The 19562-nt window shown below is 39.5% G+C and overlaps 1 protein-coding gene and 2 long non-coding RNA genes across 3 annotated transcripts; all 3 read left to right on the forward strand.

Annotated features, from left to right (window-relative positions):
- Positions 1-741: 741 nt before the first annotated feature.
- LOC139708327 (uncharacterized) lies at positions 742-2185 on the forward strand. The gene is made up of 3 exons (XR_011709346.1): positions 742-945; positions 1213-1623; positions 1964-2185. It is a non-coding gene; the product is annotated as an uncharacterized lncRNA (long non-coding RNA).
- Positions 2186-3082: 897 nt separating this feature from the next.
- LOC139708317 (uncharacterized) lies at positions 3083-4527 on the forward strand. Its single transcript, XR_011709345.1, has 3 exons — positions 3083-3286; positions 3554-3964; positions 4306-4527. It is a non-coding gene; the product is annotated as an uncharacterized lncRNA (long non-coding RNA).
- Positions 4528-7840: 3313 nt separating this feature from the next.
- Positions 7841-18734, forward strand: LOC139708339 (uncharacterized). The gene is made up of 10 exons (XM_071620300.1): positions 7841-8021; positions 9016-9180; positions 9784-10158; positions 11334-11504; positions 12268-12417; positions 13198-13461; positions 14575-14603; positions 15543-15647; positions 16853-16895; positions 18077-18734. The coding sequence occupies exons 1-10, from the start codon at positions 7841-7843 to the stop codon at positions 18421-18423; spliced, it is 1830 nt and encodes a 609-aa protein (XP_071476401.1). The 3' UTR covers positions 18424-18734.
- Positions 18735-19562: the final 828 nt, after the last annotated feature.

Below are 19562 nucleotides of genomic sequence, written 5' to 3' on the forward strand. Positions count from 1 at the left end.
ATAGTCCAGATGACCTAAACTGAAATTTTTGTTTAAATGGGATATCTTCAAAATTTAATGTCGTAGAATACGTTCTAGATTCAATACCAAAAAGAAGAGAACAACCAAACACACAAACAAAAACAAACTTGATATGACACAACTTCACTGTACAGGCTCTTCAAGGATTTCAAACAACTTGCAAGCTAACAAGCATTAATGCTCAAATTTTATTTCAATTGCACAGTCCAGTAAACTAAAAGATGACTCGAGGCAGGAATCTCTCTTTATACCAGATCAAGTGACAAAACGCTAAATTTTGTTTTTTTGGTGTGTTTTTTTTTTTAGCAGTGTATTGATGCCAAACTTTACATTTCATTTGCCAGGCCACTGTTTTTGAAATTACTACTTGAATTTCCGAACATTACCATATGCAAAACAATAAATCATCACCTAACTCATGGAAAGTACTTAATTTGTCTTTCAATATGATATTTCAGCTCTGTCTCATACGGCTGTAATCGATCCCTAACTAGAATGGTCTCATTTTTTTTTTCTCTCAACATTTACAGAAACGACAACTCTGGGTCAGTCAGGTAGGTCTAAGTCTGCATTGTATTTGTAACCTTTTTGACTTAACATGTAGCAAGACAGAAAATCAGTTAACACTATATAATAATTACTTTAAGATCAAACTGGTTTCAGCTATTCTTCGCTATAGGTATCGTCTTTAAAAAGTGTTTCTCAACTGTCATAACCATGAAGTGACAGATACGTGCATGTCGTTTTCTTTATTAACAGAAGTCACAACAAGATCGCGAACGCGAGCGACAACGACTACTGCTCCAGGAACCGAGCAAACAACAGCAGTCGTGGAGGAAACTACTGCCACTCCTGAAGCAACAACTACAACTCAGACAACTGTTACATCGATCACTACAGAAAGGCCGGAATCTACTACGCCAGGTACTTTTTCACTTCCATTTTTGTCGGACTTGTGTCCCAAGACTCTAAACCTGAAGGATTTCATTTGATTAGAAGGCAGTCAGACAAGTTTTCCGCGTTAACATAACCTGTTCCATCATGTACTTTCTGCTACACCACATCCAACGAGCCAGTTTGCTAAACTAGACAAATGAATAAATACAAATATTGGTAGCTCTGTGTACGAGTCAACGGTATTCTGTTTCCCAAACAGTTTTACGCTACAACTTATTTTCTTTTACTTTCCAGGTGATTGCAGAAAACCACTGGATGGCGAGGACCCTGATACCAAATTAAAAGTATTACTGGACAACGACGAAACAAACCTTTGGAAGGAACCTACTTCCAATAGGAAAGTAAGAGTCATTGTCAAATCAACGGATGACACCTCCGAAGTGACGATTACGGTATCAGCCGTCAGCATAACCACAACGAATGGCTCGCCTCCCAGTATTCTCACAATTGATGTCCTGTCGTCGAGCACTGGATCCGTTGAACGCAATTTTACAGCTGAATCCGGACAAGGTCAGCCTCCAGGAATGTACGAGCTTGAAAATTTGACTGCTTTGAATGAAGTTTATTTTGACATCATCCTTCCTGATGACTACAACGTGGCAGATTCGCAGTTGACGGTGACATTCAGAGGATGTATTGAGACAGGTAATTTCGTTTCCTTTTATTCTGGGTTCACTAATTCCTACTTTCTCATCTCTCTTGTTCTCTTATTCGATCTATACTGTATCGAGTTGAATGTCCCCATTGTTGCTGATATTCCACGGTCTATTACATATGAAATTTGCTGTGCTCTCAATTCAGAGACAGAAAAAAATAGTTGTGTGTTATTGAATTGATACGTTCATATAGTCTATACATACTGTCCGCTCGTTAATTCTGGTACTTAACCGTGCACTCAACTTTTTAGCAACAAATTCAAATTTACATTCTGTAACGTTCCTTTCATATCTTGGATTCCCGGTGTTCTTTTTTTTTCATTAATCAGCAACGAGCATGGAAACAACAGTAGTCACAACCGTTGTCACTACAAGTGTACCTGCCAGCACGTCCAAACCCACTACAGTAACTGAAGCTACCACCACAGCTGTAACCACAACAACTCCGATGGGCACTACTAGGAAGGAGGAGACCACAACTCTTTCTACTACTACCCCTGCTCAGTCTACAGCAATGGGTACAGCCTTGTTGTTGTTCTTTTATATTTGGATTAAAGGCCTTTCTACAAAAAAAAAGAAGAAGAAATAATCTTGTGAAATCATTTTAGCTTCAATGCCAAATAAACAAAATGGATATAACATCTTCTTCACAGTGATAGATTTTCTACAAATCAAAGGAATCGCAAACTGACGAACAAATCTCTCAATATAGTCCAGATGACCTAAACTGAAATTTTTGTTTAAATGGGATATCTTCAAAATTTAATGTCGTAGAATACGTTCTAGATTCAATACCAAAAAGAAGAGAACAACCAAACACACAAACAAAAACAAACTTGATATGACACAACTTCACTGTACAGGCTCTTCAAGGATTTCAAACAACTTGCAAGCTAACAAGCATTAATGCTCAAATTTTATTTCAATTGCACAGTCCAGTAAACTAAAAGATGACTCGAGGCAGGAATCTCTCTTTGTACCAGATCAAGTGACAAAACGCTAAATTTTGTTTTTTTGGTGTGTTTTTTTTTTTAGCAGTGTATTGATGCCAAACTTTACATTTCATTTGCCAGGCCACTGTTTTTGAAATTACTACTTGAATTTCCGAACATTACCATATGCAAAACAATAAATCATCACCTAACTCATGGAAAGTACTTAATTTGTCTTTCAATATGATATTTCAGCTCTGTCTCATACGGCTGTAATCGATCCCTAACTAGAATGGTCTCATTTTTTTTTCTCTCAACATTTACAGAAACGACAACTCTGGGTCAGTCAGGTAGGTCTAAGTCTGCATTGTATTTGTAACCTTTTTGACTTAACATGTAGCAAGACAGAAAATCAGTTAACACTATATAATAATTACTTTAAGATCAAACTGGTTTCAGCTATTCTTCGCTATAGGTATCGTCTTTAAAAAGTGTTTCTCAACTGTCATAACCATGAAGTGACAGATACGTGCATGTCGTTTTCTTTATTAACAGAAGTCACAACAAGATCGCGAACGCGAGCGACAACGACTACTGCTCCAGGAACCGAGCAAACAACAGCAGTCGTGGAGGAAACTACTGCCACTCCTGAAGCAACAACTACAACTCAGACAACTGTTACATCGATCACTACAGAAAGGCCGGAATCTACTACGCCAGGTACTTTTTCACTTCCATTTTTGTCGGACTTGTGTCCCAAGACTCTAAACCTGAAGGATTTCATTTGATTAGAAGGCAGTCAGACAAGTTTTCCGCGTTAACATAACCTGTTCCATCATGTACTTTCTGCTACACCACATCCAACGAGCCAGTTTGCTAAACTAGACAAATGAATAAATACAAATATTGGTAGCTCTGTGTACGAGTCAACGGTATTCTGTTTCCCAAACAGTTTTACGCTACAACTTATTTTCTTTTACTTTCCAGGTGATTGCAGAAAACCACTGGATGGCGAGGACCCTGATACCAAATTAAAAGTATTACTGGACAACGACGAAACAAACCTTTGGAAGGAACCTACTTCCAATAGGAAAGTAAGAGTCATTGTCAAATCAACGGATGACACCTCCGAAGTGACGATTACGGTATCAGCCGTCAGCATAACCACAACGAATGGCTCGCCTCCCAGTATTCTCACAATTGATGTCCTGTCGTCGAGCACTGGATCCGTTGAACGCAATTTTACAGCTGAATCCGGACAAGGTCAGCCTCCAGGAATGTACGAGCTTGAAAATTTGACTGCTTTGAATGAAGTTTATTTTGACATCATCCTTCCTGATGACTACAACGTGGCAGATTCGCAGTTGACGGTGACATTCAGAGGATGTATTGAGACAGGTAATTTCGTTTCCTTTTATTCTGGGTTCACTAATTCCTACTTTCTCATCTCTCTTGTTCTCTTATTCGATCTATACTGTATCGAGTTGAATGTCCCCATTGTTGCTGATATTCCACGGTCTATTACATATGAAATTTGCTGTGCTCTCAATTCAGAGACAGAAAAAAATAGTTGTGTGTTATTGAATTGATACGTTCATATAGTCTATACATACTGTCCGCTCGTTAATTCTGGTACTTAACCGTGCACTCAACTTTTTAGCAACAAATTCAAATTTACATTCTGTAACGTTCCTTTCATATCTTGGATTCCCGGTGTTCTTTTTTTTTTCATTAATCAGCAACGAGCATGGAAACAACAGTAGTCACAACCGTTGTCACTACAAGTGTACCTGCCAGCACGTCCAAACCCACTACAGTAACTGAAGCTACCACCACAGCTGTAACCACAACAACTCCGATGGGCACTACTAGGAAGGAGGAGACCACAACTCTTTCTACTACTACCCCTGCTCAGTCTACAGCAATGGGTACAGCCTTGTTGTTGTTCTTTTATATTTGGATTAAAGGCCTTTCTACAAAAAAAAAAGAAGAAGAAATAATCTTGTGAAATCATTTTAGCTTCAATGCCAAATAAACAAAATGGATATAACATCTTCTTCACAGTGATAGATTTTCTACAAATCAAAGGAATCGCAAACTGACGAACAAATCTTTCAATATAGTCCAGATGACCTAAACTGAAATTTTTGTTTAAATGGGATATCTTCAAAATTTAATGTCGTAGAATACGTTCTAGATTCAATACCAAAAAGAAGAGAACAACCAAACACACAAACAAAAACAAACTTGATATGACACAACTTCACTGTACAGGCTCTTCAAGGATTTCAAACAACTTGCAAGCTAACAAGCATTAATGCTCAAATTTTATTTCAATTGCACAGTCCAGTAAACTAAAAGATGACTCGAGGCAGGAATCTCTCTTTATACCAGATCAAGTGACAAAACGCTAAATTTTGTTTTTTTGGTGTGTTTTTTTTTAGCAGTGTATTGATGCCAAACTTTACATTTCATTTGCGAGGCCACTGTTTTTGAAATTACTACTTGAATTTCCGAACATTACCATATGCAAAACAATAAATCATCACCTAACTCATGGAAAGTACTTAATTTGTCTTTCAATATGATATTTCAGCTCTGTCTCATACGGCTGTAATCGATCCATAACTAGAATGGTCTCATTTTTTTTTCTCTCAACATTTACAGAAACGACAACTCTGGGTCAGTCAGGTAGGTCTAAGTCTGCATTGTATTTGTAACCTTTTTGACTTAACATGTAGCAAGACAGAAAATCAGTTAACACTATATAATAATTACTTTAAGATCAAACTGGTTTCAGCTATTCTTCGCTATAGGTATCGTCTTTAAAAAGTGTTTCTCAACTGTCATAACCATGAAGTGACAGATACGTCCATGTCGTTTTCTTTATTAACAGAAGTCACAACAAGATCGCGAACGCGAGCGACAACGACTACTGCTCCAGGAACCGAGCAAACAACAGCAGTCGTGGAGGAAACTACTGCCACTCCTGAAGCAACAACTACAACTCAGACAACTGTTACATCGATCACTACAGAAAGGCCGGAATCTACTACGCCAGGTACTTTTTCACTTCCATTTTTGTCGGACTTGTGTCCCAAGACTCTAAACCTGAAGGATTTCATTTGATTAGAAGGCAGTCAGACAAGTTTTCCGCGTTAACATAACCTGTTCCATCATGTACTTTCTGCTACACCACATCCAACGAGCCAGTTTGCTAAACTAGACAAATGAATAAATACAAATATTGGTAGCTCTGTGTACGAGTCAACGGTATTCTGTTTCCCAAACAGTTTTACGCTACAACTTATTTTCTTTTACTTTCCAGGTGATTGCAGAAAACCACTGGATGGCGAGGACCCTGATACCAAATTAAAAGTATTACTGGACAACGACGAAACAAAGCTTTGGAAGGAACCTACTTCCAATAGGAAAGTAAGAGTCATTGTCAAATCAACGGATGACACCTCCGAAGTGACGATTACGGTATCAGCCGTCAGCATAACCACAACGAATGGCTCGCCTCCCAGTATTCTCACAATTGATGTCCTGTCGTCGAGCAATGGAGCCGTTGAACGCAATTTTACAGCTGAATCCGGACAAGGTCAGCCTCCAGGAATGTACGAGCTTGAAAATTTGACTGCTTTGAATGAAGTTTATTTTGACATCATCCTTCCTGATGACTACAACGTGGCAGATTCGCAGTTGACGGTGACATTCAGAGGATGTATTGAGACAGGTAATTTCGTTTCCTTTTATTCTGGGTTCACTAATTCCTACTTTCTCATCTCTCTTGTTCTCTTATTCGATCTATACTGTATCGAGTTGAATGTCCCCATTGTTGCTGATATTCCACGGTCTATTACATATGAAATTTGCTGTGCTCTCAATTCAGAGACAGAAAAAAATAGTTGTATGTTATTGAATTGATACGTTCATATACTAGGTGTTTCAAAAAACATTTCCCACTTTTGATTCTTAATAATTCAAAAACTATATATCAAATAACACTGTCATTGATATGAGTGATAGCTGAATAGTGTACAATTTGGTTGAAGGTAGTTTAAATATGAAAGCATAAATAAGTTTCATGAAATCCATGATTAATTTCAAAGTTAGGTTCCAGATTTTGCTCTATTTTCAACCCTCTGTACAAAATTTCACTTTGCACAGGGGTCAATGGGTGTGTATGGGAGTGTGTGGTTAACACTCTGACAATGGTCCTGAACAATGGCCAGGGTTTGAATGCTTCATTATTCATTCATGAGAAATTCCACTATCACAGCTAGTCTTTATTCAGCCTCTGGCAGTATCTGTGTAAAGTCAAACGCCTGTCGATACTGTCGTTGAGTCGCGTCAGTGCTCTCCCTACTTCTGAAAAATAAAATTACGATGAATACCTTCTGTTCTATCGTAAACGTGGTGACAGGAAGTAAAGAAAATCAATTAGAGTATAATACACTTGTGTATATGGAGCCTTAAATAAATCTACTCTGAAACAAATCACCCCAATGATAAATGCTGCTGAACTCTTTACCAAAAATGATCTCTTTTTATCGAAAAAGCGAAAAATTTGTCAGACTATTTAATTAGTAGACAGTTGTATTAAAATGAGGAACTTTAGATCATTCATGCTTATTTATATCCCAAATTTAGTGATATGTCAGAAGCAAAATTTGAAAATGATTGCCAGCTGGAATGAAATGTGGTGTTTGCAAGCACTTTACCATGCATGAATTCAGACTAGCAGTGCCCAGGGCAATCCACATGAATTATTGATTAAGCATTCATGTGCCAGGGAGCGCCAGACTGACGCCTAGTCAACAGGTGGTTCAGGCATGTCCATTGTTCAGGGCCATTGTTAGCACACACTCACATACACATCATTGGTTCCTGTGTGAAGTTCCATTTTTGTATAGAGGGTTAAAATTTGACCAAAATCTGAAACCTTACTTCAAAATCAATGTTAGATTTAATGAAACTGATTTATGCTTTCACGTGCAAATTACCTGTAACCAAATTGTACACTATCCAGCTATTACTCATATTAATGACAGTTTTATCGAATGAATAGTTTTTGAAATATTTATGATCAAAAGTGGGAAATGTTTTTTGAAACACCTAGTAGTCTATACATACTGCCCGCTCGTTAATTCTGGTACTTAACCGTGCACTCAACTTTTTAGCAACAAATTCAAATTTACATTCTGTAACGTTCCTTTCATATCTTGGATTCCCGGTGTTCTTTTTTTTTTTCATTAATCAGCAACGAGCATGGAAACAACAGTAGTCACAACCGTTGTCACTACAAGTGTACCTACCAGCACGTCCAAACCCACTACAGTAACTGAAGCTACCACGACAGCTGTAACCACAACAACTCCGATGGGCACTACTAAGAAGGAGGAGACCACAACTCTTTCTACTACTACCCCTGCTCAGTCTACAGCAATGGGTACAGCCTTGTTGTTGTTCTTTTATATTTGGATTAAAGGCCTTTCTACAAAAAAAGAAGAAGAAGAAATAATCTTGTGAAATCATTTTAGCTTCAATGCCAAATAAACAAAATGGATAACACCTTCTTCACAGTGATAGATTTTCTACAAATCAAAGGAATCGCAAACTGATGAACAAATATAACCTTCATATCTTTCAATAATATTGAATTGAATATTGAATAGTCCAGATGACCTAAACTTAAATTTTTGTTTAAATGGGATATCTTCAAAATTTAATGTCGTAGAATACGTTCTAAATTCAATACCAAAACGAAGAGAACAACCAAACAAACAAAAACAAACTTGATATGACACAACTTCACTGTACAGGCTCTTCAAGGATTTCAAACAACTTGCAAGCTAACAAGCATTAATGCTCAAATTTTATTTCAATTGCACAGTCCAGTAAACTAAAAGATGACTCGAGGCAGGAATCTCTCCTTATACCAGATCAAGTGACAAAACGCTAAATTTTGTTTTTTGGTGTGTTTTTTTTAGCAGTGTATTGATGCCAAACTTTACATTTCATTTGCGAGGCCACTGTTTTTGAAATTACATTCTTGAATTTCCGAACATTACCATATGCAAAACAATAAATCATCACCTAACTCATGGAAAGTACTTAATTTGTCTTTCAATATGATATTTCAGCTCTGTCTCATACGGCTGTAATCAATCCATAACTAGAATGGTCTCATTTTTTTTTCTCTCAACATTTACAGAAACGACAACTCTGGGTCAGTCAGGTAGGTCTAAGTCTGCATTGTATTTGTAACCTTTTTGACTTAACATGTAGCAAGACAGAAAATCGGTTATCACTATATAATAATTACTTTAAGATCAAACTGGTTTCAGCTATTCTTCGCTATAGGTATCGTCTTTAAAAAGTGTTTCTCAGCTGTCATAACCATGAAGTGACAGATACGTGCATGTCATTTTCTTTATTAACAGAAGTCACAACAAGATCGCGAACGCGAGCGACAACGACTACTGCTCCAGGAACCGAGCAAACAACAGCAGTCGTGGAGGAAACTACTGCCACTCCTGAAGCAACAACTACAACTCAGACAACTGTTACATCGATCACTTCAGGAAGGCCGGAATCTACAACGCCAGGTAACATCTGCTCGTATGTTCATGTAAATGGTGTCCACAGACAAGTTCTTTGCTGTTTATGCATGTAAGCGACTTGAGAACAGGCAGAGAAGATTAATGTTCTCGTCCACCTCTTTTACAATCGAACAGATACAACAGCTATTTTTGATCCACTAGAAGATTTTTAGTAGGAAAACGTCGCAACTTGACAAACTGAGTAAAAGTTGATATCAACCATGTCCTGTAGACAATTCACGCCGCAAACTAGTCTCCATGACTACCGACATTTGCTTCATTTGAGTTTACTACTTGCTGTTTGCAGACAGTTTAATTACCTTCATCCAAATCTAACCACAATTTCTGTTCTATTGGTTGTAATCTTCTATCTGAATTGAGTTATCCGTGGAGAGCTCTCTCCCTCTTTAGCTTGTACATCGCGTTTATATTGCCGTATTTTAGTAAGTGTCGATTAGATAACAATCAAGAAATATTACTAGAATAGATGGGAGCTAGTTGATCACTGATATGAATGGCGTACTGGTTTACGTACTGTACGAAGAAAAAAAAAGTCAAAAATGCTCTTCTAAGACCTGTATATCTACAATCTTGAAATCACTCTTGCAGGGAAATGCGAAGATCCAATGGATGAGTTCGTAAGTCAGCTGCTATCCAGTGGCGGGGCCGTCCAGAACAGTGCGTGGACTGCGACCGCAGCCAGCGACAGCCTCACTCTCCAATTCACGCGACGAATCAAGCTGACGGCCATCGAAGTCGTGCAGGACAGCGGTCCGGCCATCTCGCAACTCTCCGTCAGGTACGACGGCGGCGACGCTCTCGGTGAAGTCGAGGCACAGCTCTCCTCGCCGACCGAAGGCGTCTTCTCCGTCCCCGGCGACGAGCTCGGTGCGACTCCGATCTCGAGTCTGACTATACTCCTAGATGGCTTCACCGCGTATCCCGTGACTACCGAATTCAGATTACGCGGATGCGTGTACAGTGGTAACAGAACCTTCTGTTTAACATGTCACAAGTCTAAGAGGGATTGTTTAGACGTTCTGCTGTTATTGGCTTCTCTGGGGTTTTTTGTATTTGTTTTTTCTTGCCTTTATGAGCTCATCATGTTAATTTTTAATCTGTTCACATCTGTCATAGGAAAGTGACGTGTTCAGTCTGTAAACAAGTCTGTAAAAAAAAAATCAAAATTGCAGTTACTGGTTGTTTGTTTAATTGTTGTTATTTTTGTTTTTGTGGGGTGCTCTGTTTTTAATATGTTAAACGGCGTACCAATAAGGAAGTTGCCCCCCCCCCCCAAAAAAAAAAAAAAAAAAAAAGTGCGGTCCTTGCGACCTCGGTATAATGGAGTTTCGATGTTTTGATGAGCACACAGACTGCCATGGTTTGCAACAAATAAACAGAAAGCACGATCCGATCACGAACAGATCTCGCTGTTGTGATGGGCAAGGGGTTCAGATGCATTCGCATGAGCTCAGAATACTTGACATGAACGGATACCTCAAGTTTATGGAAGCAATATCCTCGTCTACATTTGCGCGCGGCAATCGTGGATAAAGTTCGGTAGCAAAGGTGTAACAGAAGATGACAATGAAATTACAATATGAGACAAAACGTTTAAAAATCAATACAATAATGTGATGGTAAATGTGAAAATTAAGAGGGAATCCCGTTGCTATGCACAAATGTTGCCAGAACTTGTTAGGTCTGCCCAGTTTATAGAGTATATAAGACGGAAGAGCGTACAGATTTCTCATCTATTATTCCCTCAGGAACAACTCGGCAATCCCTATTCAGATTTCTTGTGGGGGAAAGATTTGATTGAAGTGGAACACGTTCATGCACTTTTTGCCACTGATTGACAAATTTTCCTACATCAACGGCAGAATTTCATAAGTTCACGCACTTTTCACAGTAGGCAGAAATCCAAGAGCACTTACTTAGTGACAGAAAAAAGTAATAGATAAATAAGTGAAATGGTTCAACGGCCGAGAAAGTGTCCATGATTGACTTAATTTTTGGATAAATGTTGAATTCATTTACGTAAGAAATTTACGTCGCACGTCGTCAAAAATAAAAGGAATGTTAATGATATTGATTTCATTCATGCCAATGATCAACAAAGTAAGTATTGTTTCACACTTTCCATGACATCCTCTCAGCAATCGAAACCACGACCGTGACAACAGTGTCCACCACTACAACAACACCGACGACAACGGGGCAACAGGAGCCCACAACCACTGAAACGATATCCGAAGTGATCACCACAAAAACGCCCGAAGGTTCGACGACGGAGGAGAAGACTACGACCGTCTCAACACCTGCAACAGGTAAGTCTCTGAAAGCAAATGTGTCTATTGGCGCGGCCTGAACAAAATCCCCCTCCCCCCCCCCCCCCCCACAAAAAAAAAATGGAAATGAAAGAATAAAAAACTACTCTTCCTTTTTTCTTTGTCAATTACGCAAAAGTAAAAAAATTAGAATACAATGTAATTCAACCTTTCAAGATATTCTGAGTATTCAGGAAGTCGAAAGAAAAATTAGTTTTCTGACACCACCCGGTGACCAAAAATTCGCCGTCATGGCATGACAAACTATTGCTGTGCCTTAATGTAAAGACCACTGTGACATCAATTTGGGAGCTTTTTTGTTGTTGTTGTTGTTGTTTTTTTGTTTGTTTGTTTTTTTGTGTGTGTCTTTTTTTTGGGGGGGGGGGTGTTTGTGTGTGCGTGTATGTGTGTGTGTGTGTGTGGTGTGTGTGTGTGTGTGTTTATATATCAAATGCAGCCATAACTGAGGGGGCTTCAGTATGTCTAACAATAGTTAATAATCAATCAACTGACAAGCATTGCACCTGACTTATTGCATGACCCATTGAATCATCTTTTCTTCTTTAATATGTTGGACGCTCCCCAGTTGTGACAGGCGTAAGCTACTGGTGTTTAATAAAACGGAATTGGTCTATACAGTATTTCGAGTAACTGAAATGACTGTCACTTATTGCATTGCTACCCTAAGTTTGAATTTCCATTTGTACACGACAGACTACCTTTACTTATGATGCTTTTCTACCTGTAACTTAAATGTTTCTAGAAGAGAGAACGACATTCACTCGCAGCAGAACGACAACCACGACACCTTTGACGACAACAGAGTCCGCTGTAGAGACGACCACTCGAGGGGAAACGACCACGGAGAGGCGAACAACAACCGTCACTACTCCAGCGCTCGCTACGACCAAGGGTGAGACAGCAGTTATTGCTGCAGTTATCGCAATCGTTGTCTCTCCCATGAATCCTCCCCTTAATAATTCCCCTTGCACTGCTTGATTGACGAACAAACTGCATCTGCAGTCTTTGCGTGATTCCTGGGGGTGTTTCAGAAAGAATTTAAGTCGATCTTAGATTCTAGATAAACTTCAAATTATGGTATGCTGTATGTGTCTTCAGTGACAGTTTAACTTTCAAATGATAATGAAAATTTTGGTGACTTTTTAATGCAGGCATGAATATACAAAATAAAATCAGGAACAAAGGAATTTTTCTGGAAATTTTGGTCACAATTAGTAGTGGATTTTGAAAAGTTTTAACAACAGTATAGGAAAACCAATGGCTTGCCATGATTATAAATTGATATTAAGATTTAGGATTGACTTCAATTCTTTGTGAAACACCCTCCTTGGCTGGTGTGAATATGTAACTCTTTGGCAGGTTAAGTTGCAAATGTGTGAAAATAATGAGAAATCAGCAAAAGTGTAAGCCTGATTTCAGTTAGAAAAAGCTGGTGTAAACAAGAACTCGATGCCAGTAGCAAGGGTTAGAAAATGTGGTCGTGCAACATTTTTTGGGCAAGATGGATCAAGCTGGAAAGATGAAAAGCTAGGTATTATTGAAAAAGAGGGAGGAGGAGGGGTTATGGAGCGAAAGAGATTTATAGAGGAAGGGGCAGAGTTGTTAGTCTAACCCTTTTCCCTTACAAAAATCATTAAGCATTCTGTATATTTCATGTGATTTGGGTTTTCAGGTGAGGCATCTACCACCCTCATCGTTACCATAACAACGACACCACAGGGTAGTACTGAGGAGACATCCGAGATTAGTTCCACCACTGTGGAGGGCGTCACGACCACGGAGAGAATCACAACGACTCCGACATCGATCACCAGAGGGGTGACGACCACGGAGGGATCAACTTCTACAACAAAAGCTACCACCAAACCTCGCTCCACTGCTCCTACAACTCCTACAACAATTGCATACACCACAACGCCCTCTTTCAATGCTACCGGTACGGATTTGTGTCATGCAGTGTTCCCCCCCCCCCCCCTTTTTTTTTTTCTTTCCTTCACCTCCCCTGCACAATAGAAAATTGCAAATAAGTGTATAGAGTTGCTCCTTTTTTCAATGGAGAACAGGGATAGAGAATAAGAGGTGTATTCAGGAATCGAAAAGATAAACATTGGATATCCACTGAAAACGGGTCTCTCATTGTGTTTCTAACCAATTACAAACTGACTGACCAAAACAGGTAAGTGTAGTAAAGGACCTACACGCGTATGTAATCCGCATTCATGATGACTTGTACTGATTTATGATACCCAGATCATCAGTGAGGCCATAAGAATATCTGAATACATGCCCTAATATATTCCATTATAATTTTCTGCGTCTTTGTTCAAATTACTTGGACCTGCCAAAAAAAAAAAAATGGAATCAAGATTCTGTCAATGACATCATCTGTCAATCACGTTACATCACTAATTGATTGAAAGAGTACATTGGAATGCACCTTCCCTAAACTGAGCATAACTTGCATGTTTCTATGCTACTGAATATGATTTTAAGAAAAGACACTCAACTGCTTGGAAGTATGCAAGTTATGCTCAGTTCGAGGGAAGGTGCATTCCAATGTCTTGTTAATCTCAGTAGTATTGGGTTAACATGCATCTGCATTGTATAGGTCCTTGGCCTTTGCGTAGTCAACTTCCAATCTACAATGTCATCCGAACCAAGTTCACTGCCATGTTGCTGTGGGAACGAGAAGAGTCTATGAGATGATGCTAGCAAGTATTCACAAAACAAGCGATGTGATGGAATGGGTGAAACGATTGTCACAAGTGGAAAGGGAAAATGAAGTTAAGTGACACGTGAAAAATCACTCTGCAGTGATTGATGACAGTGATACCACTAGCATTGCATCAGCTGCAGCTATTTCAGATAGCAGGCCAGCGAGAAAGCAGTACAATACTGAGTACCAAAACTGGATGAAAGTGGTCTCTTGAAATGTACTTGACTTGTCTTAAATCCACGGACTTCTGTATGAGGAATCTCTCTCAAATTTTGGCATGTAATTCAAAATAATTGTATGTCCTGTATTTTACTTTTCTTGTTTCACCTTCAGGCTGCTGGAAAGATGGCATTCTCTACGAGGTGAGAAAGAAATATATAATTATGACAAGAAAACCCTTCTAATCTTGTTGAAGTTTTGGTTTGTTTGTGTCTTTCTCTCTTTTTTTTTTCCATTTATTTGCCTATTCTCACATTTTCCTGTGGGGGGGGGGGGGGGGGGGGGGGGGGGGGGGGGAGAGAATTGAGGGGGTTAATGATAGTGGCCAGACCTATCCATGTATTATTTTCTAGTAATTGCACTTGATGCATCTTTTCAGTGTGAATGGAATATACCAGGTAAACAAAATGAAAATGAAAGGCTTGGCAAATGTGGCCTTTCTCTCTCTCTCCTTATTCTCTTGCTCTCCCCAACCATCCCCCTTCTCCCTCTCTCTCTCTCTCTCTCTCTCTATCTATCTATCTTTTTCTCCCTTTCTATGGGCTCTTTCTTTGCTCCAATTAACTTTCAAACATATTCTCCTACCATCTTTCCACCAACGATGCACTAGTTATAATAGGGTCTGATTTAATTGCCCAGGGTAGCCTTCTAAACTCAGGCACTATACACTTCGGAAAGGATTCGGTCATTATTATTGCCCCCCCCCCCCCCCCCCCCCCCCCCCCAATGTTGCCAGTTTCCATCAATACACCAATCCTACATCAAAACAGGACACAAGTCAGCAAAATGTCTTTTGCAAGGATGTACAGTGTACGCAGAGGGCGAAATTTGAAGAGTTTTATTTCCAAAAAATTTTTTTTCTGCACGATACAGTGTGCCCACCACTGTGGTATAATGATATTTGAACAATGATCAGAATGATGATGATGAAGATAATGATGGTGATGATGGTGATGATAATAATGAAGAGGAAGATGATAGTAATGATAAGGATGATGATGATGATGATGATGACAGTGATGATAAAGAGGACAGGATAGATGTAGTAACACTTCAATTCACCACGTCTTCTGTAAATGCAGTGGGAAGAGGTGGTGTTCTCCACTAACCCGTGCACCAAGATGATCTGCAAAGAAGGCGTCGGTATCATGAGCATCGAGGAATCCTGTCAGGACTTGGAGTGCGAGGTAAGGGGGCACCTTGGTGTGAAAAATCCAACCCATGCTGAAGACGATTGACACGACACGAAACTAGAGAAGCACTCTGAGAACGCAGACCTCCGCCAAGCAGCTCATTTCCACCACTGATCTTGTTCTTCCATAGAGATCAGCGATTTCCACTCATACGTATGCATGCCGAAAGTCGCCCGATTTCCCAATATAGAAGCCTTTTGTTACCTCATCAAATTCCAGCTGCACGGCGCGCCTCGCCTTAGCAAAAACTACAGCACGCACTTTAGTGTGTGTATGAAACCTCAAAAATGCGCAGGTTGAACTCCCAAGTTCATTGACCCTACCTGCCAAAATATCAAAAATCCTTCATAAAATCCATAAATATTCCTGGATCTCTACCAAAATTTAATCATCTGTTACTTGTGTCATTTTCAACCTTTCCTGTAAGTTTCATCTAAATCCGTTCACAACTTTTTGAGTTATTTTGTACACGGACAATCAAACAAACCAACAAACCAACGCCAAAGAAAACATAACCTCCTCCCTTGGCGTAGGTAATAAAGTCAAGCTAGCATGGCAAGGCAGTCTGCATTAGACTTGGACAACAGAAAATATTCCATTACATCATTCTTTCTTTTTTGTTGGTCCAATTATGAATAATAGTTAGAGCTCTAGTTGGAGTTCTATCCTTCACCTTCTTGAAGCAAGAGGAGTCTCCTTAAAGATTCACATTAGTTCCTGACCACCTTTATCAACTTGAAGTCACACAACATAATATAACCACAAAGTAACTTTATGTGATATAACCTCCCTTCATATACTTCGTGCAAGTAATGTGGACATGCAGTGCAACAAGATCTGATGCAGCAAACTAGGGTTACCTTGAACCCACAACCTTTACATGTTTTGTGCTTGCAGTTGTTGTTGTTGTTTTTTTCTTATATTCTTGTTCTCTTTTTTATGACCCTGTGGTATTTGTTTGCTTATTTTGCCTGTTTGGGTTTTGTTTGTTTATTTGCTTGTTTGTTTGTTTGTTTGTTTGTTTGTTTTTTAAATCCATGAAAAATGAATCAACAAGCTAGCAAAATATTAAGATTGATTTGTAGTTGTGGTGCATAGATGTTTGATGTTTAATGTCTTGTCATTATTTTTGTGTTTGCCATATCGAAAATGACAGGCTTCATTGTATCACGGTTCTCTGCTCCTATTTTGTGTTTCAGGGCAAACTTGTCTACGCTGAGGGCGAATGCTGTCCCATATGTGGTAAGAACCTTTACTCCAACTCCTACTATGTTACAATTCCCTTTGTCTAAAGGTAACACAGAACTGTTGATTTTGGCTTTAAGATGTACACACATTATGCATATTGTGTGTACAATAGGGCTGTGATATAACACATTTTCAGTGAATTTATGCCACCCCCTTCCGATACATCGTGATTCGTTCAGATTTTGAGACATGCTTTACCCAGTTCTTGCAAGGGAGGTGTTAAAGGGGATGGCTAGTAACCGATCAGTGGGAATCAGTGGGAATGCTGAGGGATGATTGTTCCAATCCTTGTGGGATTCATTTAAGAGTACATTATATATCTACTGTTGTGTGAAAATTATTTGCTTCATAACGGTCTTATATTCAAGTAATGTGCAGATTAATGCCCCGTCACTGACCAGGGATGCTTACCTGGAAACATTAAACTGCACATTACTTGAATATGAGACCATTCTGAAGCAAATAATTTTCACACAAGAATAGATATATAATGTACTCTTAAATGAACCCCACAAGGATTGGAACAATCATCCTCCAGCATTCCCATTGATTCCCACTGATCAGTTACTAGCCATCCCCTTTAAGCTACATGTATGTGGGTATTTGACTCTCTGTGCACTTTAAGTGCTGATTGGCACACAGAACCCCAGAGCATTGCACACACTGTCCAAAGTCTGTGGCACAATAAGGGTTAATGGGAACATGAAAACATCAGGGAGAAGCAATGCACACTGTCTAAGCTCTTGTTAATCACAGGCTTGGAGAGACAAAAGTCAAAATTTGTTGCAGTTTGAGCAGCAGCTCGTTCTGAGTGCAAATTCAACCTTCTAGAAAGTATACGATCTTGCTTGAAGTGCAGAAAGCATTCACAGGAACTCCCAGCAAACTGATTCACAGTCATATTCTGTAAAAGTGGAAATTTTCACGATGTTGAAATTTTCGCACATTTCCCGCAACTTGAAACTAGCGCGGAAATAAAAGCACGCAAATATTTTTGCTTGCCATACGTTCCAGTTAGTTAATGTCTTGGTTCTGCGGAACTAAAAACACGCGAAACTCTTCTTACCCTGCCGAGCGTGAAAAATCAGTGGCGCGAAAATATCCACTTTTACAATACAATGTACACTCTCGTCACCCGTGCACTGCTAACGTCTACCCTCCCTCCAACTCCACAGAGAAACCACTCCCGACTTGCGAAGCCAAGCGCGAGAGGCAGGAGCAGATGGTGATTGACGGCTGCGTGTCCCAGGGCCCTGTCATCCTCTCCTACTGCTCCGGTCTGTGCGAGTCCAACTCCACCGCTCTCATGGGCCCGCCTTTCATCGAGATGAACTGCCACTGCTGCAAGCCCACGGCCTGGTACAACACGACCATGACGTTCGAGTGCGAGGACGCAACGCAAAACTTCCAGCGGGAGTACTTCATCATCGAGGAGTGCGACTGCGAATCTTGCGGCTTCGACCCCCGAGAGTCGGCCAGTATGGTGCCAGTCGCCGCGGCGACAGCCACAGCTAACCCGTAGGGGATCAGATCAACAAAGATTTTAATGACAACAAGAATACTTGCTATATTTTTTGTTCCTCTGTAGATAGATTCAGCTGCTGGTTTAGATAGAGAGTGGTTATGGTAGATGTCTTGCATACCAATCAATCTTGTAATCAATCATAACACTTCATTTCAACAACTTACAAAAACACATCATGTGCATGAATTGTCACATATACCAACAATGTGTGAATTTTTATGAGCATCCATGGCAACAGCTGTAAACAATTTCCACTCATGCAAACTTTGCTAAATTCTGAAAGCTTATCTTCCATTAAAGTGTAGATTGAACCATGAGTGTGATTAGACTTTTGACACACACCAGCCTTGCCAGAGCAGTAAATGAATTCAACATTGGTGACTTGTTGATATACACGAGGTATAATGGTTTAAAAGTATGGTACATGCAGCTTCCATAATGTACAGGTTAGCAATGAAGACACATACACCTGAAACTGGGAATGATGTGTAGCAAAGCATATCAGTGCCCAGTCGCAATAAGATTGCAGCCTGGATTGGCATTTGAATGAATGTTCATTCCAATTGTACAGAAAAAGAACAAAACTAGAATATATACATTACGATTAATTTATGTTAATGTACATATATGTGCAAACTGACCCATCTTATTAACTGCTACTTAATAAGTATGATGCACTGTTTCATTCAATAACATGTACACATTTCAAAGCTTAACTTTTCGTGAACGACACTGCATAACAATAGAAACACAATCTTGGGCACTTGTGTGGCCAGCTAAATGGAATTTAGACACTTTGCAACCCGACACGCCTCTGAAGCAAATATCTGTTATGATACAGAATGGGCAAATTTCTCATGCACCTGCACAAAGGGAAGGTTCTAGCAAAGGTACTGTATGACAGGCATATTCATAACAAGTTTCAAATTGGCAGCATTGTGCATGTCTGCATGCTTACCATATTCAGATTCTGGAGGGGAAAAAAAAACACGTTCTTAACTTTGCCACTGTTAAAGATATTGGTTACAATAATGACACTCGTTTGCGCAAGTACTGAATCTTAATGGTGGGTTTACAAAACATTGCCACCACAAGATTGGAGTTAGACATTCCAGGGCACTGCCTTGGTGCAATTG

Source organism: Diadema antillarum, unplaced genomic scaffold (genome assembly GCF_040938485.1).
Source record: "Diadema antillarum isolate AM-2024a unplaced genomic scaffold, OU_Dant_1.0 seq00001325_RagTag, whole genome shotgun sequence".
Taxonomy (NCBI): Eukaryota; Metazoa; Echinodermata; class Echinoidea; order Diadematoida; family Diadematidae; genus Diadema; species Diadema antillarum.